The sequence below is a fragment of the Podarcis cretensis genome (genome assembly GCF_951804945.1).
Source record: "Podarcis cretensis genome assembly, chromosome: 14".
Taxonomy (NCBI): domain Eukaryota; kingdom Metazoa; phylum Chordata; class Lepidosauria; order Squamata; family Lacertidae; genus Podarcis; species Podarcis cretensis.
The window spans coordinates 26974082-27000795 of record NC_137183.1 but is presented as its reverse complement, the minus strand read 5'-3'; the positions used below and the strand labels follow the sequence as shown (position 1 = coordinate 27000795).

At 44.1% G+C, this 26714-nt stretch overlaps 1 protein-coding gene across 7 annotated transcripts in view; it reads left to right on the top strand.

Moving 5' to 3' along the window:
• The window catches only part of MEGF11 (multiple EGF like domains 11), a 349752-nt gene that overhangs the window by 279109 nt on the left and 43929 nt on the right, over positions 1-26714 (top strand). For all 7 annotated transcript variants that reach the window (XM_079954213.1, XM_079954211.1, XM_079954210.1 and 4 more), the window contains 2 exons: positions 16825-16971; positions 18680-18814. In XM_079954213.1, the coding sequence (XP_079810339.1) occupies positions 16825-16971; positions 18680-18814 (282 nt within the window). The remainder of the gene's footprint in view (positions 1-16824; positions 16972-18679; positions 18815-26714) is intronic.

The following is a 26714-nucleotide window of genomic DNA, read 5'->3' as shown; positions in this document are numbered from 1 at the left end:
AGTCTTCAAGCTGGGCATGGATGCAGTAGCACTCTCCCCTACTGTGGCCTCCAGCAACTGGTATTCAGAAGCATTATTGCCTTCAACATTACTGAAGAAGAAGAGTTTGGATTTGATATCCTGCTTTATCACTACCCGAAGGAGTCTCAAAGCGGCTAACAATCTCCTTTCCCTTCCTCCCCCACAACAAACACTCTGAGGTGAGTGAGGCTGAGAGACTTCAGAGAAGTGTGACTAGCCCAAGGTCACCCAGCAGCTGCAAGTGGAGGAGCGGGGACACGAACCTGGTTCACCAGATTACGAGTCCACCGCTCTTAACCACTACACCACACATGGCTGCACAGCCATCGTTTCTGGCAGCCTTTGATAGCCTTGATCTTCATGAATTTGTCTGATCCTCCTTTGAAGTCATCCAAGTTGGTGGCCATCAAAAGGTTCTGTGGTTGCACAGCGAACAAGGAGAGCACCAGGCCAGACTCAAGCTATTTATACCAGGGCTGGTTAACCCAGAAACTTCATATTGCCTATCACAGCTGGAACCTGCCAGGGAAGTTCAGGGAACAAGCTGATCAAGCCAAGCCAGGCAGTGTCAAGACAGGTCTCTCTAAGGAATTATGGACTCTGATCAGCTTCCAGTGGATCCTGATGGCTAGAAGATGGTTATCTCAGCCAAAACCTGGAGCCAACTGAGGCCTTATGGAGGCTGGCAAGGCTAGTATTACAGTTGACCCCTCCACCACCAGGACCCAGCACTGCTGACTTCAAGGTTCCTTTGTCTAACTCAGCAGTCACTGACATCTACACTGTGAAAGTGGTGTCAATCCCCTGAGTAAGGTGAGAAAACCAGAAGGATCCAGGTGGAGCTGTTGAGGGGCCCCCTCCAAGTGGAGCAGCTTGTTATTGCCTCCTCATAATGTTGCCTTCTTCAAGGTAGAGTGAGTGGACTCATAAAACAACCTTGCTCACCCCTGTTCCCTTCTGCGTTGAGTTTACATTTTTCATGGTAGCCTTGGATCCTCAGGTATTTCTGTAGCTTTTGGTAACGGTGTGGACTTCCCTCTGCCTTTGCTAAGACAGTGTTCAGAGATGCTACCCCAGAGTTGCAGCTGCCTCTTCTCCTGCCCTCTTTCTACCTCCTGCCTGATCCACCAGGTGATGGAGAAATAGTGCTAGCAGCAAGTACCACTAAAAACGTCATGGATGTAAACATGCCCATAAATCTTCAGTGGGGTTAAGCTGGGGCTAAGCTGGGGCTATGACTTTCCGGTGTCCAAAACAGAGCAGTCATGGTAGATTTGAACTTTTTGTGAGAGCCTCTGTGCCCCTGGTGAAGGGAGTTAATGGCGTAGAGAAACGAGTAACTGGCTGGGCACAGATAAGCTTGGCTTTGAGAAAGGGAAACTCGAGTGCGGGGAGGCGCTTTGGGAAGCAGAGAGCAACATCCTTTACTGTCACTCAGACAGCGAATCCTGTTTCTTCTCTCCTGTGGACACATTAATTCAGGAGAACTGATAAGGTGCATACACACACACACACACACACACACACACACACACACAGGGGAAGGCCTTTTTTAATTCTGAGGGAAGCAGTCCCTTTGACTGTGAGCTAGGAGGTATTTTTAACTTTGGATTTGTGAACAGTTGATAGAGGAGAGAAAGCCAAAAGAGAGTCGTTTTTGATAGGCTTTGTGAGAAACAAAGTTATTCTGTAACATCATTGTTTTACTAATTTGAATCTGTCCCCCTCAGCTGTTGTAGTGCTTAGCTTGAGGTAGTTAGTATTGTGTTCAGAGCTGGCATATGGTTGGCACTTAATTAATGTTAAATAGTCGGGGATGTGTTTTATTCTGGGATTATTGTGTAGCGCAGAAGTTAGTACGAGGCATGGAGTTCAGCCTCCTAACAATTGCAGCTTTCATTGTATGATTTGTTTTTTTTGTGCAAAATGCAAGTTTCTAACCCTTATGGCGAAGGCAGCATGTGGGCACTGCCTTGTGAAGACACATGTGTGGGGACTATGTTATTTTTTCTGTGGTCAGCCACTGCAAATCAAACAACTTTTAAAGGGTTAGCATGATCACCTCCCTGTGCTTGAAACCCAATGCATTTTGGTGGAACCTGACATGTTCCATTGTGAATTGTCAAGTGTTGGTTCACATACCATCATTTGATGGGACAGCAGCATGAAGTGGTGGCTTGCTCATGGACCCATCACAGATTTAGCATAGCAACGGAGGAAGTTGCTTCCTGCCAAGTCAGATCATTGGTCCATCTAACTCAGCTAACCTCTGTTACTTTGCTTTCCAAGGGCTTTGACATGAACTGAAAGCAGAGCCCCGTCCTCAGCACTCTGATGGACAGAGAAGAGCTCCATGATTCAGAGGCTCTTCCTGCATTCTGTTGACTGCCCTGAACAGAGGACAGGAGGACTTGGTGGAAGAAGGCAGCAAAGAACATGGGGAAGGACTATAGCTTGGTGGCAGAGCATCTGCTTCGCATGCAGAAGGTCCCAGATTCAGTCCTCAATAGCATCCCCAGATGCCTGGGATAGACTCCATGCCTGAAACCCTGGAGAGCTGCTGCCAATCAGTGTAGACAAGCTGGGCCAGTGGTCTGACTCAGTATAAGGCAGCTGCCTATGTTCCTATGTGTACTCCTAGCTACAAATCTCCTGCCAACCTAGCAGTTCAAAAGCACGTCAAAGTGCAAGTAGATAAATAGGTACCACTCCTGCAGGAAGGTAAATGGCGTTTCCGTGCACTGCTCTGGTTCGCCAGAAGCAGCTTAGTCATGCTGGCCACATGACCTAGAAGCTGTACGCCGGCTCCCTTGGCCAATAAAGCGAGATGAGCGCCGCAACCCCAGAGTCGGCCACGACTAGACCTAATGGTCAGGGGTCCCTTTACCTTTACCTTTACCTTTACCTAGCTACAAATAGAATGCTCAGGTCACATTGGGTGCAGGGCTGTTCAGTGGAACCAGTTTTGCTCATTTGCATGCCAGTCCACAGAGGTAGAGAACTCAGGCAATGTCCATTCATGTGTAAACCGACCTATGGAATTAGTGTGTATGCATGCACATGAGTCAAGTGTAATTTCCAGGGGCAGGGTTTCAATGCCCTTTAGTTAGTTACTGAGGTTATTTATTTATTAGAAAATTTGTTAACAAAGATATCCCTCCACCAATAATATATTATTGGAATATAATTAGGAAATATTGATTTAGAAACGTCCTGGTGGATTTATGAGCTGTCCTTTGGTATAAATTTCTTAAGGCAATATGTGTATAAGAGCGCTTGCCTTCCTGTGACTAGCTAAATAAATATCGCAAAACATAAGCAAGTTTATGCAAATGTTCTGAATGTGTGGCACTCGTGGAGAAGGTTGGATTCTGCTGCTCCTGCTGCAAAGTTTAGACTACCTTGGCACACAACTTACTTTTCTTTTAAGGGCAGAGTATAAACAGCTTCATTTCTAGGGGACTTTCCCTCATCTTTTGGGATATAGCGAGCCCTTTCAAACAAGTGATATCTTTCCTGAACGTTAAGCTTCCAGCCTGTCACTATTTACAGGTGGGATTCTATCACATACTGGCTAATTTAGGTTGTTCCTTTGGGAGGTCTTGTGTGACAAATCCCCTTCCCCAAAAAGATTGTATTATTTGTGATCAGGAAAGTGTTGGGGGGGGGGGATGTACTAGAAAGTGTGAGATAACAGTTGCTTTGACATAACATCATCTAACCTGACTGCAAACAAATCAGGTTAAATGTTCAATAAACAGACTTCCAGGCAGCATGCTGAGAGTTTCACAGTGCATCTTAGTGCATTGTTGTGTGCATGTTTAAAAGGACCGTTGTCCCTCGCCGATTCCTTTTTGTCCTCTGCTGCTATGCTACGTAGAAAACATTATATAGAAACATTCCTGCGTTCACATTAGCTTGCCATTTTCTGGCTGGCTGTTCCTGTTATCTCTGCCATAATTTCCGTTTAATCACTTTTAGTTACTGTATCCTAGCTCTTGAAGTTAATAATTTAATTGTGTGATATTCCTGCATCCTTACATTGTCTTTAAAGGAAGGATGGAACGGGGACATTTCAGCAGGATGGGTAAGTTATCATTCTCCCCTTTTACCTGCCTCCACTGGGCATTTTTGAAAAGGGAAGTGTCTTTTCCCATCTGAAAGGGGAGCACTTAGCTTTCTGGCTTCTATCAGTGCCCTCCAAGCCTTTAAAAATGTACCATAAGCCTATTAGAAATCAGCTTTAATTTTTCATTGGCTTAATTTCAAGTGAGATGATAAGATTTTAATGTCCTCCTTTTGCTTAAAAATTCTCTCTTTTGATGGGGAACCTTTCAGGATGGCTCCTGCTGATAGCAGGCTATTTTTTAAAGAAAAAAAAAACTAATCTGCATTTGCTAAGTTATCAAAGGCTCCACTGATGTCCTCATGTTAATTGAGCCTCTGGAACTTATTGATGAGGTGCCCAACTCAGTAGAACTAGATCAGTATCTTAGTCAAGTTTATTTTTTGTTTACCCAAAAGATAGTCCAAGAAGATGTTTTTAGGGCATGAACTGGAATTTTATTTTTTATTTTTTAAAGGAGAAGGGAGATTTTAAAAAATAGAATATACCATATCTTCTCAAATAAATGGACAAAAATGGGAGTGGGATGAAGGTGGAAGTGTTATACTTTATAAGTCTACTTACACCTTAACATAGTGATGAGGCACCTGTGGTCCTGCACTTGTTTCTAGACTCCAGTTCTTATCAGCCCCAGCCAGCTTGAGGTGTGATGGTGAGCACCGCAGCTCAACAACATCTGGAGGGCCACAGATGCCCCAACCCTGCCATAGAGCACAGCCCTTCCTCATGCTTGAGTCCCTCCAGATGTTCTGGATTGCAGCCACCATCAGCCCCAGCTGACACAATGTTCCTTCCATATTGGGGAAGGCTGGTACTACAAACCGGTAAGCAAGGGATGGAAGATCAGAGTTCCCAGTTCAAATCTCACCTCTGCCATGAACTCATTTGGCCAGTAACATATTCAGAAGTGCTGGGTACCTTCATGAGTCTCACAGCCATGTCCCTTGCAAGGTGATGCAACTTTCCAAGGTCGCAGTAACCTTAGAATTATACAGTAATAATAATAATAATAAGGGATGCTTGCAACAATAAATGCAGATCTGGCCTTTCAGCTAGATCTGCTCTTTTCTGTGCATATACATGGGCAAATGATTTGGAGTGCTCCAATACCTTCTATCAGAGTGGCTTAAGTTGTGTTTTTCCTTGAAGTTCCATTGTACGTAGCAGAACTTGCACATCATTCTCCTGAAACAGAAGCACCTTGTGTTTTCGGTGTTGCTAAATGCTCATCTTTGAAGCATACATCGGCTAAAAAGGTCCCTTTTCATACTGATTGGGTGGCTGTAGGTTACTGGAGACAGGGACCGTGCTGCAGAAATAGTAATGCGTCTTCAGTCCCAGACTGTTACACCACTGCATTTGGTGATGAAGATAATATGTGAGTGTGTTTGGTGTCTACACTGACTGGCAGTGGTTCTACAGGAGATGTCTGGGGTTGCACCAAAGACCTTTCGCAGGTAAAGCAAATGCTCAGTGACTGAGCTACACAGTCACAATCGGAGGCCATGACTCAATGCAGGCAGATAGACACTCCCCAGACTTCTACATGCGTGCCAGAAAGAGCTAGGAACCTAGAAAAGGTACAACATCCATGTAACCAGCTGCCAGACAAAGATATTTGAAGAAGACACAAGGCATAGGCAGAGCGCAGCAGGCAGTACATTAGAGGGCACACAAACCTGCTCCACCTTATGGGGAAGAGATAGTTGGAGATAGTTGCACCAAAGTACCACTAACAAGGGGTGCATGGGCCTTTCTCCTGAATCTCACCCAACTCCAAAGCACATAGAGCAAGCAAGGGCCCAGGCCAGCATTTAACACACTCACACAGGGCTGCCAACAATAAACCACCCTATAGGAATCCCCCCTCCCAATGTTTCTATTCTGTGCATGACTCGTAATTGGACAGAGGCCAGAACTGTGATGCAAACAAAGCCTCAGCAGGCAGATTCCTCTGCCATCTGCTCTCATTTCTGCTTCACAGGTGATCTAATGATCCAACAGCACCCGGTGCTAAGATGTGGCAGAATTAAGCTTCCTCCGCCACCAAACAAGAGCTGATGACATGGAAGTCCAGTGGCTTGTTCTGAGAAAACAGCAAGCCCCCTCCTCTGTGCGTGGGTTCTCTGGGGCCCTTTAATTATTTTCTCGCACCACCCTAATGTGCCCCAGCACTAAGTTCAGGAATGACAGCTTCAGTATGCCTCCACTCCCATATGTTCCTCCTGGGCAGCTGAGACGGAGCTAATCAGATGCTATTCCTTCAAACAGCCCTGTTGTATTCCCCTTTATCCAGCCCAGAATGGATGCAGTGGCATGCTAGGTACACACACAACCGAGCGTGCCTCTGTAATTGCTAATGAGTAGATTAAGGTACAAGCTGTTAGGCACTAAGAGGACAGTGCGACGGTAGAGGTAAAACAGCAGAGTCATTGGGAAGGACAAACAGATCACCAGGCACCGAATTATAAGATATACCGTAAGTAAGCCCCCATGCCATCCTGCATTGGCATCTCTGCAGAATAATCTCTTCTTGGCACTTAGGAAGCTGCCTTATGCTGAGTTAGATCACCCATCTAGCTCAGCGCTTCCACACTAGCTGGCCAGGGTGCGGTGGGGGCAGGTCACCCCAGCTGTCATCCCAGAGGGGGTTGAGAAAATCCACCCTGGGAGGATCGCATGCAGCGCCGCAACCAGCTGCCCAGGCAGCACTGCACTGCGATCAGACCCCTGCCAGGAGGATCGTGCCAACACACCACGATGGGGCCCCCAGTGGGAGGATTGCACGGCCATGCCCTCCCGCTGAGAGGATCGCGTGGCCATGCCGCGATCGGACCCCCGCTGAGAGGATCATGCAGCCGCATCAATCACCCCGTCCTCGCCCCATTGGCGGATCCTCATTCTGGGTGCCCAAGCAGCTAGCTCCGCCGCTGGCAGTGGCTCCCCAAGGTTTCAGGCAAGGGTCTCTCCCATTACTACCTATAGATGCCATTGGCGATTGAATCTTGTCCCTTACGTATGCAAAGCAGTTTGCCATTCCCCCATCAAGGCAGGTAGAGGTAAAGGACCCCAGGATAGTTAAGTCCAGCCGAATTTGACAATTTCAGGCCAAGGGAGCTGGCATTTGTCCACAGACAACTTTTCCAGGTCATGTGGCCTGCATGACTAAACCGTTTATGGCGCACAGAATACCGTGACAGAAGTCATAGCGCACAGAAATGCTGTTTATCTTCCCGCCGCAGTGGTACCTGTGTATCTACTCGTGCTGGTATGCTTTCAAGAGGCTTGGTGGTTTCATGAGAAGATCAAAGTATGTAAGGGGACAGGTCCCTACCCCAAAGGAGCTTACAATTTCAAATTCCCCTTCAACTGAGGAAGGTGAATGCCATCTGGGAAGAAATTTGGGCTGTATCAGTTGCACATCCTTCAGTTTGGGAGTTCCAGTTTGAGACTTCCCATGGTGAAAATGGAAGCAGGGTGGTGGTTATTCTGGATAAATCAGTCCGGCACACTTTAGTCTCTGCCTGGTTGTGCCCAGAGCTGGCACATGAAACATGATGGATCTCCCCCAAGGGGGAAAAAGGTTGTCTACCCCTGCATGCAAAACAAATGTTCTACCACTGAGCTTATAGTCATTTCCTAGTAGCAGTGGTACACTCATTGTTCTGTTGGGCTGGGTCCTGGCTCTGGTCCTGGCTCTGGTTCTGTAGGCCCAGGTGCTGTAGCATCTGGTTCAGTTTGTTCCTGCCTCAAGTTCAATGATCCCCTGATCACCAACATCTGACTCAGAGCCAGGACCCAGTCCAGCTCCTTAGCTGGCAATAAGAGCATAAGAAGTGCATGCTGGAACTCAGAAGCATTAACTGGAATCATAGAATTGTAGAGTGGGATGGGACCCCGAGGGGCATCAGGCCCAACCCCCTACAAAGCATGAATCACTACTAAAGAATCCCTGACCGATGGCCATCCAACCGCTGCTTTAAAAACTCCCATGGAGGAGACTCCGCCACCTTCCAAGGTGGTTCGTTCCACTGTTCAACAGCTCTTACACCAGAAAATTCTTCCGTGTTTAGTTGGAATCTCCTTTCTTGTGATTTGACTCGATTGGTTTGAGTCTAACCATCTGGAGCAGCAAAAAACAAGCTTGCTCCATCTTCCATGTGACAGCCCTTCGGATATTTAAAGATGGCCATCCTATCACCTCTCACTCTCCTCTTTCCCAGGTGAAATGTACCCACCTCCCTCAACCGTTCCTCATAAGGCTTAGTTTCCAGACCCTTGACCATCTTGGCCACCCTCCTCTGTACGCATTCCAGCTCATCAAGGTTCTTACTACCTTTGAGGTAGAGCTTAGCTATCATGACTAGTAGCCACTGACAATGTTCTCCATGAATTTATCCAGTCCTCTTTTGTTGTTGTTGTTGTTTAGTCATTTAGTCGTGTCCGACTCTTTGTGACCCCATGGACCAGAGCACACCAGGAACTCCTGTCTTCCACTGCCTCCCGCAGTTTGGTCAAACTCATGCTGGTAGCTTCGAGAACACTATCCAACCATCTTGCCCTCTGTCGTCCCCTTCTCCTTGTGCCCTCCATCTTTCCCAAAGGGTCTTTTCCATCTTTCAGGGTCTTTTCCAGGGAGTCTTCTCTTCTCGTGAGGTGGCCAAAGTATTGGAGTCTCAGCTTCAGGATCTGTCCTTCCAGTGAGCACTCAAGGCTGATTTCCTTAAGAATGGAGAGGTTTGATCTTTTTGGAGTCTCAAGAGTCTCCTCCAGCACCATAATTCAAAAGTATCATTTCTTCGGTGATCAGCCTTCTTTATGGACCAGCCCTCTTTTAAAGCTACCCAAATTAGTGGCCATCACTGCAACATTAAGAAGCCCTTTAAAAAATTTATCCTGAATCTTCCAACATTCGGCTCCACTGGAGGCCCACCAGTTCTAGTATTACAGTTCTAGTATTCTTTTCTCCATTATACTCTCTGTTGTTCCCGACTCAGTGTCCTGGCCGCTGCTGGGTTTTCGGGGTCACAGCAGACAGAAGGATTGCCTTCCCTTTTGTCTGGGTGCTGGTCTGGCTGAGCTAGGGAGCTCCCAGGTGCCTCAAAATCTCCTTGATACCCAGCACCAATTCTGCAGCTTTTGACAGCCTCACATGGCCTGCAGTGAATCAGACCTAATCTCTCTCTGCACTCCAGGAACTGCTATCCAAATGTCAGAGACAAGTGGCTGTTATGACTTGGTGCCATGCTGAGAAGACAGAGGAGAGTAGCAGGGTGTTTAGCGTCAGATCCACCATGTCTATTGAAGTCCTGTCAAAACTAATTTCGGTGGAACCTACTTTGAGATGGTGATTAATGTGTGGTGTGTGTTTTTTTTAATGTGCAGAGAGAGAGAGAGAGAGAGAGAGAGAGAGAGCACGCTCCAATAATAAAATAATTACAGCGTATACATTGATCTATCCATCTCCCCACAGATCCTTCTTTCCTTTCCCCCACTTTGAAACAAGAGGAAAGGAAGCTACATCCTGTAATTTCATTTCTCCAGGTCTTACATCCCTTAGAAAATAATTAGATTCAGTTCAGTAGCAAGACCCCCCCCCCAAAGACTCTGCCACAGTCAAGGGGATAGGAGGAGCAGATCCAGGCCGAAGCCTCCAGCTCTCATTTATTCCAATCCACCTTCTTCCTTCCTTTCTTCCTGCAATTTGGAGAAGTGTGGTTGTATTGTCTAGAGGCATGAACAACCGGTTTCATTAGGAGCAGGAGCTGCAGTTCAGCCAAGTTGGATGGAAACACAGCAAGGGCCGAAACCAGGAGGCAGTTTCCTTTCTCCTCGACAAGAGAAATTTCGTGCCGTAGGCAGAGCGGAGAAATGGCAGAGTACAAAAATGTTAACATCCTTTGTGATGATGATTATTTGTCAATTTGTATTATACTGCTCAATTATACCGTCATTATACCAAAATAGGTGTCTCTGTAGTTTACAAAATGTAAAAAAATACAAAAAAATACACAACATTACTAAATTAAAATACACCTTAAAGCAATCCCAGTGCACATAGGACCAGGACTTTTTTCCCGTTCTGGCACCTCTCAGGTGGGCGCCATTGCCATTATAAGAGAACAAGGGTGGCGTTCATGGTGAGTTCCGGCACCTCTTTTTCTAGAAAAATATAGCACTGCAAAGGACTCACAGTTTCTCTCTTGGGACTTGTTGGCTTGTGTGAGTTGAGACTATGGTGGTCCCAGGAAGAGATCCAGAATCTTTCCAAACACGAGGGTGAAAATGCCATGCTTTATTTACTCGATCCCCCCCCCCACAGGGCATCTCCATGATGCCATCAATTCATTGTCCTCTTTCATTTCCCCATGAACCTTCTCTCTCTTTTAAATCTAACTTTTTTAGAAAGAATGGGGATGTTTGCTACAGCTGTAGATTGCCTTAGTGCTGCCCTTCCTTGCTTTCTAAGAGACACACTTTTGACATGTTCATGGTGGAATAAGGCAGGTGAAAATATCGCCCCTGTATACCTTCCTGGTTGGTGTCATTTTATCAGCATTTTTGTTTTTTCTCTATCCATCTATCCAGCCATCTGTCTTTTAATGAGCACCATAACTGTTCTTTACCTACATTTCTAAAAGAAGATATTAAAATTTAGTTTGAAAGCACTTAAATGAAAGAGTGTTGTAGAGCTAATTAAAAATTGATTTAATGTAACAGAGCAAAAGACCCCACTGCATTTTCTGTTGCTGTCGTTTCTTTGTTTCAGATTTCAGGTAAAACAGTTTGTTTAAAATAAATATGTGTGTATATGAGTGTGTGTGTGTGTGAGAGAGAGAGAGAGAGAGAGAGAGGTGTAATTGTCATGTCAAATAGATACAACTCAGTTCTGCCTTTATCATATTACAAGTAAACATGGAGAGTTGTGCAACTGAAAAGCTTCTAATAAGGGCCACTCCATGTATTTGCTATCTATCTCTCTTTGCTAACCTTTGGAATCTAAACATGCTTAAAAGGTGTGATCCTGCTCTCATCTGTTAGATGTGATTAAGGCTTCCCTTCCACCACCTCTGCGTTGTGCTAAGTCAGTATCCCCATCAGGAATCATCTTGCCTTTATTTAGTCCTGGGAAGATACTGCCTCATTAGTCTTCAGCTAGAGGTGACTTCTCTGCCGGGGGAAACGGAGATGCATTTTAATGCTCCTGCCTTTTTAAAAGAAAGGAGCTGGTGTCATTCTCTGAAAAACTCAAGACAAGAAATAATGTTCCTTAATTGTCTCCATTTATAAATAGCCCGGTTTACAATGAAAGAATTCTAGTCCAAATATTGCTGTCAAAATGGAGGAAGCAACGTGACAACTCTTCCCTTAATCCCCGTTTGCACTTAATTCCAGGAGTCTGGGTTGGCAGTATTTAAAATGAGGGGAGGCAATCCATCATTAGGTTATGCATTCTAATTGCGCAAGTAGGTCCATGGTGGGTTAAGCCACTTGGTGCCCTCCCCCTGTCATTTATTGCCTGCTGGGTTTTTATGAGTGCTGCCAAACAGCTTCTCCCAGGGAATCAAGACCCCTAACACAACTGAAATGTAGCAAGCATGGTTAGCAAAAGTCTCCTAAATCATATTGTTGCACACACCCCAATCTCCAAGTGGCAGGAAACTCCAGAGGTTATAGCGCTTTGCCCAGAGTTTGGTTTCCTTAGAATGAAGGTCAATGGAGAATGTGGTGTCTTTAGGATATATGGTTTTATTTACACATATATACAACCTGAGTATAGCTTGGAGGGCCTCAGTCACAGCATTAACACTCAATGAATCTTGCCTCTCCACTCAATTCCCAGGGAGTTCTCCAAACCATATCTATGGGTCTTGTACAGAACAAGACCAGCTTCTGTCTCTCTAGCTTGCAGCATCAGCCAAACTCTCCTTCCAGCACTAACTCTCCTGGCCTATTGTTCTCCATCTTGGTGATGTGGCATCCAGCCAGGTGAGGTGTGGAAAGGCCCACCCATTTGCCTCTATGGCAACAAATGGACTTTTCCACCTGGCCCAGTAAAGCAATTCTGATATTCTGTTATCGTTACTTATTTTTTTCTTTCCTATTTTATTTTACTCACCTTTTATTTATTTTTAGGTTTGTGGTTGAATTGAAAGGGAATTGATTTATGATGCCTTGTTTCCTTATAGTGTACGTTTATATCGGTAATAATTTCCAGGGGGAGTAGCTGTGTTGCGCTAATACAGCCAAAAGAAAGCGAGTTTTGTTGCACCTTAAAGACTAATAATTTCATTGGGGCAGTAAGCTTTCATGAACCAATGTCCACTTCATCAGGAGCTTATCAGTAATGTGTCAGTAATATAGTCAGTCCATGATATAATGCAATATAAAGCTGTGCTTTTCTTTACTTTCAACATGCTTCTGAACCTCATGTTAAGATGCCTCTGGCTTTGGTACAACATCCCTTCTGAAATGTGTAATTATTTCTGAACTTGAATAGAGGTGGGTGGAGGGATGAGTCCTGCTATGCTCCTTCAGTGCACTATCCACAGATATTTTTGAAAACTGCCCTGCACGTATGCTCGACAGTGATCGTTCTGTCAGTTTTAATAATCCTCCAAGCAGGATGTCCGAGTGGGTGGCAAGTCCACCAACATGGCATGTTCCTCATGGCAGCCTAATGAAGCCATCAAAAAGCAGGAAATGAGCTGAAATGAAGCTTATCCATGGCAGCACATATAATCCAAACTCTGGCTGAGTTCAGGTATTTTGGAGTCATCGCCCGCGCTTATCCTTTTATCCGCGAGAAACATGCGCTTGGCTGATAAAGAACTTCCGGATGGTGTAGGGATTGCTGGCTTAAATGAGGTCTGTATCAGATCTCAAGGCACACTGAGGCAGCAAACTCCTGAGCTCTCAGTCTGATGCTCATGTGCTTTAACAGGACCTGCGCAGCATGTGACCTGCGGCGCCAAACGCAGCCGCCGCCTCCTGGCATGTAGTGTGTGGCCTGTCAGTGCAATGACAACCCTTCTGGTTTTGCAGGGCCAGGCAGACATTAAAAACCGGAAGTTTATCAGCCCCTGGCTGGGTTGCCATACATAACTGGTGGGGTGCATTCTGCTTTGCGGGTACTGAGCTAAAATATACAGAAGGCAGTGGAGGAGAGGTTTTGCAAAATATATGATTATTTATTCCCTTGCACAATATACACCTCCCAATCCTTTTTCTTCCTTTTCTTTACCATGCCTTTAGCCACATGGAATGTACTAAGTGGTGGTTAGTGTTCATCAAAAGTGGAGACTCGGAGCATAAACTTGCTACTTCTTCAAAGCAAAATATTTTTTTTTAATAATATTTATTAGCAATTTAAAGATTACAAAAGAAAAGAAAAAGAATTAAACAAGACAATACAATACAATACAAAAACAAAAACACCCCACAACCCAAACCCTAAAACATTGAATCAACCAAACAAAACAAAAACAATTTAAAAACACATCCAATAATTTCAATATCATAACTTTTGTTCACTTGTTTCAGCGACCTCCTCACACCTCGCTTTTTGTATTCCACTTCTGTTAATTGTTTCAGCAATTCCTTTCCATCTTCTTCTGTTTTCTGTCCTATAATTTATCTTAACATATTCTAATCTTGTTTTTTCCCTTTAATACATTTACAATCTGTCTGTACCTAATTCCTTATAACATTTCTGCTAAAGCCATATAACTTCATTGCATCATTTTTCTAACATTCATTAATTTACTTCTTCAAAGCAAAATAGCCAGTGGCGGAGCTGGCTGCATGGGTGCTCAGAGCGTGGGTGCCATGCACCTGGGGTGGTGGCAGTGCAATCTGCACGTGGCTGCAACTGCGGCAGCACGATCCTCCACACGCAGCTGCAGCGGTGGCAGTGTGATCCTCCACATGTAGCTGCGGCGGTGTGATTTTCCATGCGGTGGCAGCTTGCACCGCTGCGTCCTGGGGTGACAGGCCTAGCCCCCCGCAGTGTGCCTTTTTGTCACACCCCCTCAGAGATGGCACCCGGGGCAGACCGCCCCCCCCCACGCCCCTGAGAACAGCATTCTCAAACTACTGGCTGATTTTCTTCCCAAATCTACCTTGCCAATGTCAAGGTCCCAGTGCATCCATCAAGAAAGTGTTGTGGTGTTTTCAGTCATGTTTAAACCCAACCATGTGGAAAATGCTGTTTCTTCCATGCTGGTTTGGGCAAGGTCAAGCCCACAGACATTCACACAAAGCAGGTTCAGCGATTAAACTGCAGACGTAATTCAGCTGGCTGCAGCCCCATGATACAGTTCAGAGAGTACCAAGAGTGCTGCACTTGCACAGTCTGAAAGACCAAAACCCTACCACACATTACAACTGTGATTAAAAGCCATTCCACAAAACAAACTTTATGGAGTTGAATTAGTTCAGATGCATATCCTCTACCATTCCTCAGATGAAAATAGGGACATTTTATTCTACATCAGTATCACTGCTTAAGCATTTCCTCCTGGTCAAGTAAAAAAGTTATTAGAGGAAACACACAAAACGGCAGTATTTTAAGCACAGAAATCTTTAAATGTATGTATTGCCTGGGGAGGAAAGAAAACCCCAAATCAATAAATACAACTAACTTATAGGTGTGTGTGTGTGAAAACTGTGCATTATTATCATGTGTTTACAAGTATTTTGGAAGGATGATAGCTTTGAACAACTGCAATTGTGCAGGTGTATCCTATGGGGTATTCTAATGTCTATTTTGGGGTCCAGGGACATACAACTGTTTGATATGGGGGATACATAAACTTCCTTTTTGAGTGTTTCAAACTTCTAAACAAAATGTGAATGTGTTAGCAACTGCAGCACTCTGGAGCTGTGGTGAATCCTGGATGGCTCAACTGCACAGACACCCCCCACCTCAGGAATCCCCTCCCCCATCCTGCCCTGGGACTCCCCTTCACTCAAATGCAAAAAATGGGGAGACTCATCAGATTTCAGAAGGTGTCACCAATTCAGCTCATGGGAAAGATCAATGCCTTTTTCCTGTCCACGTGAGAATCCCTCTCTTTTGCAATTGTTAAAGGCACAGGCACCCTTGCTCCAGCTCAAATCTGACCAGGTTATACGATTCTCAGGAGTACTCCCATTAATTTGAGTAAAATAAAGTCTTGCCCTTGTGAGTCTTACACAGATGAGTGACAGCTCCTTAGAGACCCCCCGTGGGCTTGCAGGATTGGGCCCTGGTTTATTTTAATTCATTTGTTGACAAGTGAAAGAGCAGGAGCCCTTATTTAAATGTCACTAATTAGAATACTGGAGGACAGAGCCTTTAAATCACCTGCTAAGAGTCTCTGCACACACAGAGTGCACTTTGGTAGATTTGAACGTCATAATAAATGCCAAACTATTGTCCTGGGAGCCATTTGGTGCCTGGATTTGCATCTCTGCACGTTTGCAGAGCATACAAATTTATGTGAATAAAGAGAGAGTCCAGGGTAGGATCCACCCGCTATGCTAAGTGCTCTGCAGAGCCGGGGACATAACCTGTGTCCTAATAATCAGAGAATATTTATTTTTCCATTTTATCCATGTATGAAGGGCGGTATACAATTTAAGCACCAAAATCACAGATTTAAGCTCCTCACCACAGATGAGCATGCAAACTGCAACAATTCCCACTTCCTTTTCTATCTCCTTTGCAATTCTTTTGACATTTCTACCTGGAAGTTTATTTCCTGAAAGCCCACAGTGAAGCTACAAATTCAGGGGAAGGGTTGCTGCCTTTCTCCACCACCACCCCCCCATCCTCTTGCTGCTTCTGACATTTGTCTCCTAAAGTGCATGAAGCAGCCTGGGTGCCAGGACAAAGGGTGCCACCATCACAGCAGCCATGCCCATCACCCTATTAGACTCTACCCTGTATGACTTAACATAAATAATATCAGGCATTTTATTATTTTGCCAGTTTTACTGCGAATTTAAAATGTGATGCTAGCCTTAAAATGAATTGCTATATTTTGTTTCAAAATTAACTGGTATGAGACAACTTATTGCAATCTTCTGCTGGTATTTTATTATCATGTCTGTTATGCAGCGCTTTTCCCCGGGGGGATGCAGAGGGATGCATACCCTTAAACATTTTGTGAATCTAAGTTTGGCCTAATTGAGGGGCAGTATTTCAACATGAGTAGGAAAATGAGAGTACCCCTAAACATTTTTTGGGGGGGAAAGCACTGCTGTTATGTATTCAGAGGTCTGTATTTGCCTAAGCTTGAGTCTAAGGATTCTGAGCCCCTGTGTTCTGATTTGATACATGATATCCAATCACAGAACATTTCAGGATTTGGACCTCTGCCATTGGCCCTTAAATTCTGAGTCATGATTCGCAGCTGGGAAGTTTAGACAGCCAATCACGTTGGGAGTGGGAGTGGCCCAGGTCTTCAGAAATGTATATAAGCAGTTGCCCAGTTCTGTTAGTTCAATAAAGGTTCTTGTTGCTATCACTGTGTGTGATAACCTCTTGGGAACCCACCTACACCTCAATGCCTTCACCCTAAGGCTCCAGGTAATTAACAACAATTAACTGAAAAACAGTTTAAAACAACTTACAGTCACAAAAAGACTTCAGTTGTGAAGCATTTTGGATTTGCATCTCTGCTCTTCTCCAGGCATCCATTGTGACAGTGTCTGTCCAGAAGGGCGATGGGGACCCAACTGCTCCATCACCTGCAACTGTGAAAACGGAGGGTCCTGCTCCCCAGAGGATGGGACCTGCGAGTGTGCACCAGGCTACCGAGGACCCCTGTGCCAAAGAAGTAAGTTATCCCCCCCAACCTACATACTTTACTCTGCGGATCCCATTAGCCTCATCCCATCCCTAATTCCTCCTCAGCCATCACGTGGAGAGGAGACCACAGGGAAGCAGGTGGCCATAGGAGCCAACTCCTAGGGGCTGAGGGGTCTCGGACTCCCCAATAAAATATTTGAGGGGGCCAGGGGGGCAAAGTTGATGGGCATTGCCATTCAAATGGTGTCAGTACACCGATTATTCAGGGCAGGGCTTACCACCACCACCACCGCTCCAAACCAATATTTTATTTAAGTTAGCCCCTTGCCCTGCAAAAAAAGACCTGGATTGAGGGATCCACAACAGTGGTTGTGGAACTGAGCTTGACCCAGTTATCCCATCCTCAGGTTTGCAGTTTGTATGGCGGGAACATCCAAACACAATTACTGAGTCTATACTGGAATTGTGCGATTAAACTCAGAATGGCTCTTTACAGAACCAGTGTCTTTAACTCTGCAAATAACTTTTGCGCACACACAAAATTCCCAGTTCACTTCTCGTTCCCCAGCCCCGAATTTCTCAGGTCAGCCTTGGCACAGGCAAAAGCTACTTTTCCCCCAAATAACTTGCAGCTGCTATTTTTCTTTTTTATTTAAAGCCATTACGGTGCTGACCTGGGCCAGGGCTGCCATCCACGGCCTTTGTGCATTTCAATTACAAAAACCCTCTTTCCCTGTGAGTTCACGGCAATTCTCTCTCTGGCTGTAAAACTGCTCTCCAGACCCACGAAAGAGGCCCTCAAAGAGGTCCTCTCTCTTTTTGCAAACTTTATATCCCCAGGGTTTGGAATGAGACAAGAGGAAATTGAAACTTTTCCAGAGAGAGGAGAGAAATAACAGGTTAGCTCTATCAGTCGGTGGTGCACAGGCCGGGAGGGCATCTGAGTGCCTTCATCTTATCCATGTAATCAGGCTGTATAGCCCAAGGTGGTCTGCTCGGAGCTTGGCTTCTTTCCTCCATTATCGGCGGCCTCATTATGCCAGGAGTTGCACCTGCCCCCCTAAGTATCCCTCGTTATCAGATCCGTCCCTGAACTGAACTTGCATATTTCAAGTTGCTGCTTCTCCTCACTAGGCCTGACAGGTATGGAGGGTCTTGTTGCTTTTGTTCCTTTCTTTGCTTCTGATAGTTCATTTGTGTCTTGAATATAGAGATGGAGGAGAAATTCGATTCTGTTTCCAATTATTATTATTATTATTATTATTATTATTTGAATTTATATAAAGCCCTATACCCGCAGGTCTCAGGATGGTTCACAGAATAAAACCAGAATATAAAAACCACAAAATACATAATCAAAATAACAACAACAACAACAACCTAATACCCCCACACATTTTAAAAGGGCATAGGATTTAAATGCAAACCCCCTCCTAATTTGTGCTTTCCGAAACAATACACAAACTGAAACACAGCCATCCTTCGGAATCCAAATTTTGCATTGCAGTTCTCCAGCCAAATAATGGGTGTGAAAAAATATAGGCTTAGGAAGGTGTGCATTAAAAAGATATATTCATGAAAACAACTTATAAAAATGCATTCAATTAAGAAAAAATGTAGAGTGGTTTCTTCATAAACTGCCTGCATTGTTGCAAATAACTGTAGTAATGATGAGGACTAGTGTCTTGTTTCTGCCTTCTTTACAGTTGTAGTACAGCTTTTGTTATTTATTTTAGTTTGTCCACCTGGTTTCTATGGACATCAATGCAGCCAGCCGTGTCCCCAGTGCATTCACAGCACTGTCCCCTGTCATCACATTACAGGACATTGTGACTGCCTCCCTGGATTTTTTGGCCCACTCTGCAATCAAGGTATGAAGACTCTGGGTGGTTCTCGCTGGTTGTATTTATTTATGAGCAATTGATAGAAGCCAATGGAAAGGTTTCTGGGCAAAGCTCGCCTTTTTGTACTATTATTATTCTTGTAAGCCTTTGAGGTTCTAGATAGCAGCAGGGGAAAGAAAACCTGTTTTCCTTTGTAGGCAGAAATGCAAATAAGCACTTAGTCTCCCCTTTGTAAATAAGTTGTACTCTAACATGCTTAAGTAAGGCAATTCCTTAGTTTTGGACAGAAGTGCAAATAAAATGTGGCAGATGTTGCAAATGCAGCCGGCTACTCAAGGCTCACATCTCTTTACTGTCAGAACCCAGAGCATCTCAGGCACACAGTGGCACCTGTAAGTTGTGCTGTTAATTAAATGTAAAAGGTACTTGTCAGTTAGTAGAGACTGCACACACAGGCAAGTACATATTGCCGGCAGGAACTTTTAAAAATGAAATTCTGAAATCTTGTTTGGGTTGGCCGATAACTGAGATATGAGCATCGTGAATGAGCTCTTGCTGTCCATACTGAAAGTCCCAGGTTTCACCCCAGACTAGGAAAGACCTCAGGGCTGGGGCTGGGGGTGGGGTGGGGCAGTCAACATTGGACAAGGGCCTTTCTCAGCAAAAAAGCAACTTCATAAACCATATAATAATTATTATTATTTATTATTTATACCCCACCCATCTGGGCAGCTTCCAACAGAATATTAAAATACAATAACCTATTAAACATTAAAAGCTTCCCTAAACAGGGCTGCCTTCAGATGTCTTCTAAAAGTCTGGTAATTGTTTTTCTCTTTGACATCTGGTGGGAGGGCGTTCCACAGGGCGGGTGCCACTACCAAGAAGGCCCTCTGCCTGGTTCCCTGTAACTTGGCTTCTTGCAGGGAGGGAACCGCCAGAAGGCTCTGGACCTCAGTGTCCGGGCAGAACGATGGGGGTGGAGACGCTCCTTCAGGTATACTGGACCGAGGCCATTTAGGGCTTTAAAGGTCAGCACCAACACTTTGAATTGTGCTCGGAAACGTACTGAGAGCCAGTGTAGGTCTTTCAAGACCGGTGTTATATGGTCTCAGCGGCTTACTGGTAGAACACCTGCATTTGCAATATCAGAATGTCCTAGGTTCAATCCCCAGCATGGAAAAGACTGCAGCCTGAAACCCTGGAGAATGGCTGCCAGCTAGTGTGAACCGGCACCGTTGGGCTACAAGTCCCACCATTGTTGTCGAACGCTTTGGAAGCCGAACTATTTGGAACCCAAATACTGACAACCCAGAAGTGAATGCTTCCGTTTTCGAACGCGCCTCAGAAGTTGAATGGTTTCTGAGACACATCTCTCCGTTTTTTCAATGTATTTTGCCAGCCAGCAATTGCGCCTCAGTTGTTGAACATTTTGGAACTCAAACTGTCTTCCGGAACGGATTACGTTCGACAACCGAGGTTCCACTGTATATCGCAACGTTTAGCTGGTGATATATCGCAGTGTTGAAAACCAGATATCGCCGAGCCCTAGTGAATGTATATTTCTTATTTGGATGCCATCTTCAATGTTTTATTTTATTATTTCATAATGATTCCTTTGATGTTTTCAGTTAGGTTGCAAACCACTGTGGGATTTATTTATTCTCAAAATGCAAAGTGGCATGGCAAAATGGGAGACTAAGGCCACCCTGGACCACAATTCCCATCAGCCCTCAGGCAGCATGCTGGCTGAAGGGAGTTGTAGCCTAAAACATCTGGAGGACACCAGGTTGGGGAAGGCCGTTGTGTAGATTTAACAGATAATATGCTGCATGGCATTTGCCTGTTCGGTCGTCATCTTTTGTTTCTTTGGGGGGTTTTGAAGGAATAAAATAGAACTCACTCTTTTTTTAAAGCCGTGCTTTTCCGCAAGGTACAAATTATAGGCAGTACTTAGGCAAAAATAATTAAACATAGATTAAGTAGAAACATATGTTTTCTTTTCTCCTTGCCACTTTCACCACCAAGATGTAGAGCAATTAATATGAGAGCAAGCACTTTACTTTCCCCTTTTCGGCGAATGTGTCTGTCTCAATGCAAAAACCCCAGCTTAGTTTTCACAGTCTGAAGCAGGCCTAATTATCTCATTAAGCAAAACCCTGTTTTCTTGATTTCAATCTGTTGAGCGTCCCTGCCTTCCCTTTGAAATGTTGATCCACCCAGCAGAATTGCCATAAAATATTCATGTTCTAATTAAAGGCAGTCGGTGTTGCAATTTGTCATAATGTTGCAAGCATATGATATGATATATATGCTTTTCTTTAATATAAAAAATGAGAAAGAAGAGAAGAAGGATGCATTTTAATAATTTATTTTAGGCTAACTCGGTGCAAATATTGCTGTTTTCAAAATGCAGCTATTATTGCAGGTGCTTTACTTTTTTGCTAAGTAGAAAGATTATTTAGAAAACTCCTCTCTGTGCTAGCAGCCCTAGAGAGAGAGCCTTTACAGAGGGTTGTCCTATGGCCCATACCTGTGTCTTGGGTCACACCTCCTCGATCCATTTTCTTGGGGAGGGAGAAAACAAGAGAGAAGAGGAAAGGACCCATCTAAATGGTATATGTGAGTAAAGGGGGGGGCAATACCTTGGATTGGAAGATGGGCCCTGCGTTGTACTAAGGGGTCAAATGGTGTCTGGGCTCTTGAAAAATTGATGGCCACAGGGTGGTCCAAAGGGATGTTGTGGTTCGCCAGCCATCTTCCAGCGGACCACCTAATTCCTGCTGCTGGCTGATAGGATTGTAGCAGGGATTTCACCTCCTCTTATTTTATTTATTGATTTTAAAATATTTATTTTCTAGGGCAGCTCGGAGTGTGAAATTTAAAACAAGTTATTGCAACCGTAGCATAACAAAGTAAACAAGTAAAACTACATGAATCGGGGCTGCAATTTTTAATCGATTAACCGGTGAGATCAGTCAGCCTTAAAAATGTTTTTAATCAACTGAATAGGCACCACTGAGATACATGTTTAGAAGCGCTAATAAAAACTGTCAGCGGCAAGCAACATCTTCAGTGGGTCTTTCTCTCTTTTCCCTCTTGGCTGTAGGGGAAATCCCTTTCCTATGATGATGCCTCACAACAAGAGTGCATCATCTTAGAAACAAAGGAAATGGGTTTTCTTGCTCTAGAAATACACTGTTTACCTGTATTTATGCGAGTATGGGGTTGCATCCATTGCTAGCCCCACTTAGAGTAGACTCATTCAAGTTAACAGGCATGACTAACTTCGATTGATTCCTTTCAGTCTACTATACTCTGAGTAGCACTTAGCTGGATGCAACCTTGCAGTGAAAGATTCATCAGCCAGAACGTATATGATTAATTGATCTACAGTGGTACCTCGGATTACGAACGTAATTTGTTCCGGAGGTCTGTTCTTAACCCGAAACCGTTCTTAAACTGAGGTGCTCAGTTTGTCCTCAGACAGCTTCCAGATCATGTGGCCAGCATGATTAAGCCGCGTCTGGTGAACCACAGCAGCGCACAGAAATGCTGTTTACCTTCCCGCCAGAGTGGTACCTATTTATCTACTTGCACTTGTCGTCCTTTCAAACTGCTAGATGGGCAGGAGCTGGGACTGAACAACGGGAGTTCACCCCCGTCGCGCGGATTCGAACTGCCGACCTTCCGATCGGCAAGCCCTAGGCTCTGTGCTTTAGACCACAGCACCACCCGCATACCACTAAGGGCCTTGTACACTAATACAAAAACCTTGAACCTGGCCCAGTAGTGTATAGGCAGCCAGTGCAGATTTTGAACACTGGAGTTGATTATATATTGATTTCTCTTGCTAGTGGGCTTCACTTCTGCTTCTCCCATGCCTAGAAAGCACATGTCTGAGCAGTTTTTTGCTTTCTATGCTTCTGTGCTTTCTAGCCATGGGTCCAAGCAATTTTCTGTTTCCCTGGGAAAACTTGCTCTTTAGCGCTGAATCAGTTCAAACATCAATTGAGGTTTGTTCCTATTCAGCTATAAAGATTGAGATTTCCCAGCGGAAAGCAGCAGGAAGAGAGGAAGTCTGGATGCACCCTTAGTTCCATTTACATTCCTAAGAATTTGGGTTGTGGTCAATGACAACTTTATAAGCTCAACAAGGGGGGGTCATTGAACCCTAATCTGGATTTATGCAATGGGAGGCCAAAGCCAAGCTAAGGATCCCCTACCATTAATAGGAATACAAGCAGCTTGGATTGATAACGAATTATAGCTGCCAGAAAACAGCTGATATCTCAGCAGGGGTTTGGAGTAGTCCCCCTTCAGAGCTCTAATAACTAATTAACATGGCAATTACCTCCTTGTATTCCTAATACAGAAAGCATTATTACCCTTTTCTGTATTCAAAATGTCTCAGATCCATTTAACTATTGTTTGTGCGTAATGCATGCAGCTTCAGTGAAGATCTTAATAGGCTCTAAGAAGTGTAAACAACTCACTTTTGAAAATGGTTCTAGTGGGTTGTTTCCCCCCTTCACAGTTCAGAGAATCTTGGAAAATGAAGATATATAGTAAACATTTTACAGGCAAATGTACCTCACAATATCATATATATCCCATTATATGATTGAGTTGACTTGTTTTTCAAATTGTTCAGCCTTTGGCTTCATAGGTAATGAAATGTGCAACAGTGTTTTGTTCATCTGAGGCTGACTTGCATCAGAACCATACCAATCAAACTTCCAGGTTCTGGACTACCAGGTTCCCAATGCACTCTGGGTTGCTGTTTTTTTTACCAGCCAGAAGGGCATTGCAGTTCATGTCAGTCTAATGACAGCATTTGCATGTCGTGGTCAACACTATTTATTATATTTATTTATCCCATGTATGAATCATCACCTATGAAACGTCTCAAAGTGATTGGCGGTAATAACATCAACAATTTAAATAATTTATTATGTTAAAACTATTCAAATCCAATGCAGATAACAGACTGGGATTTAGAAGGCTTGTTGAAGGAAAACTATAGGTCATGGTTTAGTGTGAAAGCAGAAAAGATCCATGCTTTCCCCGCAAGAGCAACAAAGCCACACTCTCTAGTTTAGTGTTACATCCAAACTGAGGACTGTGGCTTGTTTTGCTCCAAACAGGGGACAAATTTGACTCAGATCACATTTAAAGCTGAATTTCTCAAATTTGCACTTTCTGAAAGGAGCCTACAAATGAAAACGCTTCCACCCTCCAGAATTTGCCTGTATTTGAATTTTGCAGTGCAGATCTCCAACCTGTTTACAGAAATGTAACTCTTACAGAAATGTGTGCATTAAAAAAATATATGTGAATATAACATACAGCTGCATACAAATGTTATTGGGAGGAATCTGCCGTGAAATGCTAAAGAATTTCCATGCGGTTTGTTTTTTTAATGCAAATTGCTACAGCATTGTGGAGAACTGAATTTAAGGTATGAAAAATGAGAAACAGAGAAACCAAAATTGGCATCTCCTCCTATCCCCAGCTCCAAAAAACAAAACAAAACAAAACAAAATCCACAATGTTAATCGAAGTTGGCTTTCCCATAGTTGTGTTTTGTCTTTTTTGACTGAAACAAACTACGACCACTGGTTTGGACATTACACTAAGGCAGAGAGCATAGTTTGTTTCAGCCACTAGCTTATGGGGAAGAGCAAAGCAAAAGTCATCTGTGTTCCATGGTTTACCATGATGTGCAAACTGGGCCATTGTCATGTCAGCAGCAAGTCAGTTTGCTATCATAAAATGAAGTGTGGATATTGAGTACAGATCCATCTGAAACAGATCGTCCATTCTCGGTTAACCCATCCAAAGGGGGTGTAGCCACTTGTGCCTCTGCACTTGTGCCTCTGTTTTAAAAAAGAAAGAGAGAAAGTTAATGTTTATTATTAAGAATAATCAACAAATGAATTGGGAATAGAAAGGAAGAAGATAAGAGAAGAAAGCTGTCATACAACAAGAAGTAAATGTAAAATGACCAGAGATAACAGATGAAAGAAACTGGCACTTAAGGGGTTAGGGATGGGAATAAGGTCCATGCTAAGTATGAAAGGAGAATGAGAGGAGATGGCTAACAAAAAATAGTTTGAAAGGCTTGCGGAAAGGGGAAGCAGGAAACGTCAGAGGAAAAGTCTTCCTCACTTAGAGCCTCTGGGTCAACAAATTCAGCCTGAAATGGGGAGACTGTGTCACAAAACCGCCAGAGCAAGCACCTTGAGGAATGCTGACCTATGGAACTCTTTGCCACAAGGAAACTGCTGTGAAGGGGGTGAGGGAAAACAGCCATTTCTGAATATGTATTAGATATTCATAGAAAGCGATGCCAGAAATGTCAGCTGGCCATGCCAAACTCCGACTCTGTCAGTGCCACCATTTTGTGACTGGGGGTGGGGTGGACTTTTTAATTTTCAGCTGCCTTAAGTGGGCCCCAGCAGTAGAAAGATTGAGAAGCCCTGTCTGAGAGTATATATGATTTCCCAGCAACCCAACTTCTGTGACTCTGTCGCAGTCCGATAAGGGCCGTATAACATCATCGCCTTCTTTTTATTTTATGTAAATTGGCTTTCTAAAACCAGGCTGTTGGGAACGTCCTCTTGATGGGATTATGTTTCTGCCAAGGATGCCTGTCACTGAATCCATCTTTTTTTCCCCCCTCGATAACAAAATTGTGTTATAATATTGCTGAGATCTGTTAGAACAATGGGCCTGTGCATGAGGGAAGACAGGTGGACAGATTGTTTCGGTGTTTCGTCCTTTCTCTCTAGTGTGAATATTTCTCCCTTCTCTTCCCGCCTGCTACGTTTTCTCTCATTTCAGTGAGAAAACTGTTCCATTTAGCATTTAACTTCAAAGTCAACTTTATCTACTCTGGGAGGGAGATAAGTGTGTTTTGAGACTGTATGTGATTGTCTTCCGGCCTATTCTTACCGTCCCTGTCATGGCGGGAGTTGGAACTGGCAGATGATTCCCAGCTCCAGATTTTAATCTCGGACTGAAGCGCTTTGGGAATAGATTGAGGTCATCTCCCGTGAATGTGAATCAGGAAGCATGAATTGTCGAAATGCTAAAGTAGGGAAATAATGCCAAAACAAAAACAAAATACCTCTACCTATTTGCAAGGATATGAGTCCAGTTATGTTTGTGTGCCTTTCGTTGCACTGATGGACTGGGAGAGCTGGTTTTATCTGTTTAGTGAGCGTGGTTATAAGATGCCTGCTTTTGTCAGGGAGAGAATCCAGCAGCCAGTAAGAACAATTTGACAATGCTTCCATTGTCATGCTCGAAAACCGGGACTGCGTACTGGTTTTCCATCAGTATTCTGTAGTTACGTTGGAACCTAAGGATATAACTTGTCTGTATAGAAGAGTTTAATTCAATACCCTCAAGACCTGCTACGGTTACAGCGTTCCTTCACCCACCTGGGGCATGCTGTATGTTTTAGACTAGTCAAGGCTGCAATGGCTGGTGCTAATTGGAGTTGAATTCCAAAATATCTGCAGGGCACCAGATTGGCTTTAGAATAAAATTAAACGGTTTTTTCCTCCCCTGTCTTATGGACTAAGCAGTGCTAGGTGAAAAACTTAATACTGATGCTCTCTCTCTTTCCCTCCCTCCCCCCCCCCCTCTGTTTTCTTTTGTAATGACATGTGTCCTAATCAATGGATGGATTTACAGTGGTACCTCAGGTTACATATGCTTCAGGTTACATACACTTCAGGTTACAGACTCTGCTAACTCAGAAATATTACCTCGGGTTAAGAACTTTGCTTCAGGATGAGAACAGAAATCGTGCTCCGGTGGCGCGGCGGCAGCAGGAGACCTCATTAGCTAAAGTGGTGCTTCAGGTTAAGAACAGTTTCAGGTGAAGAACAGACCTCTGGAACGAATTAAGTACTTA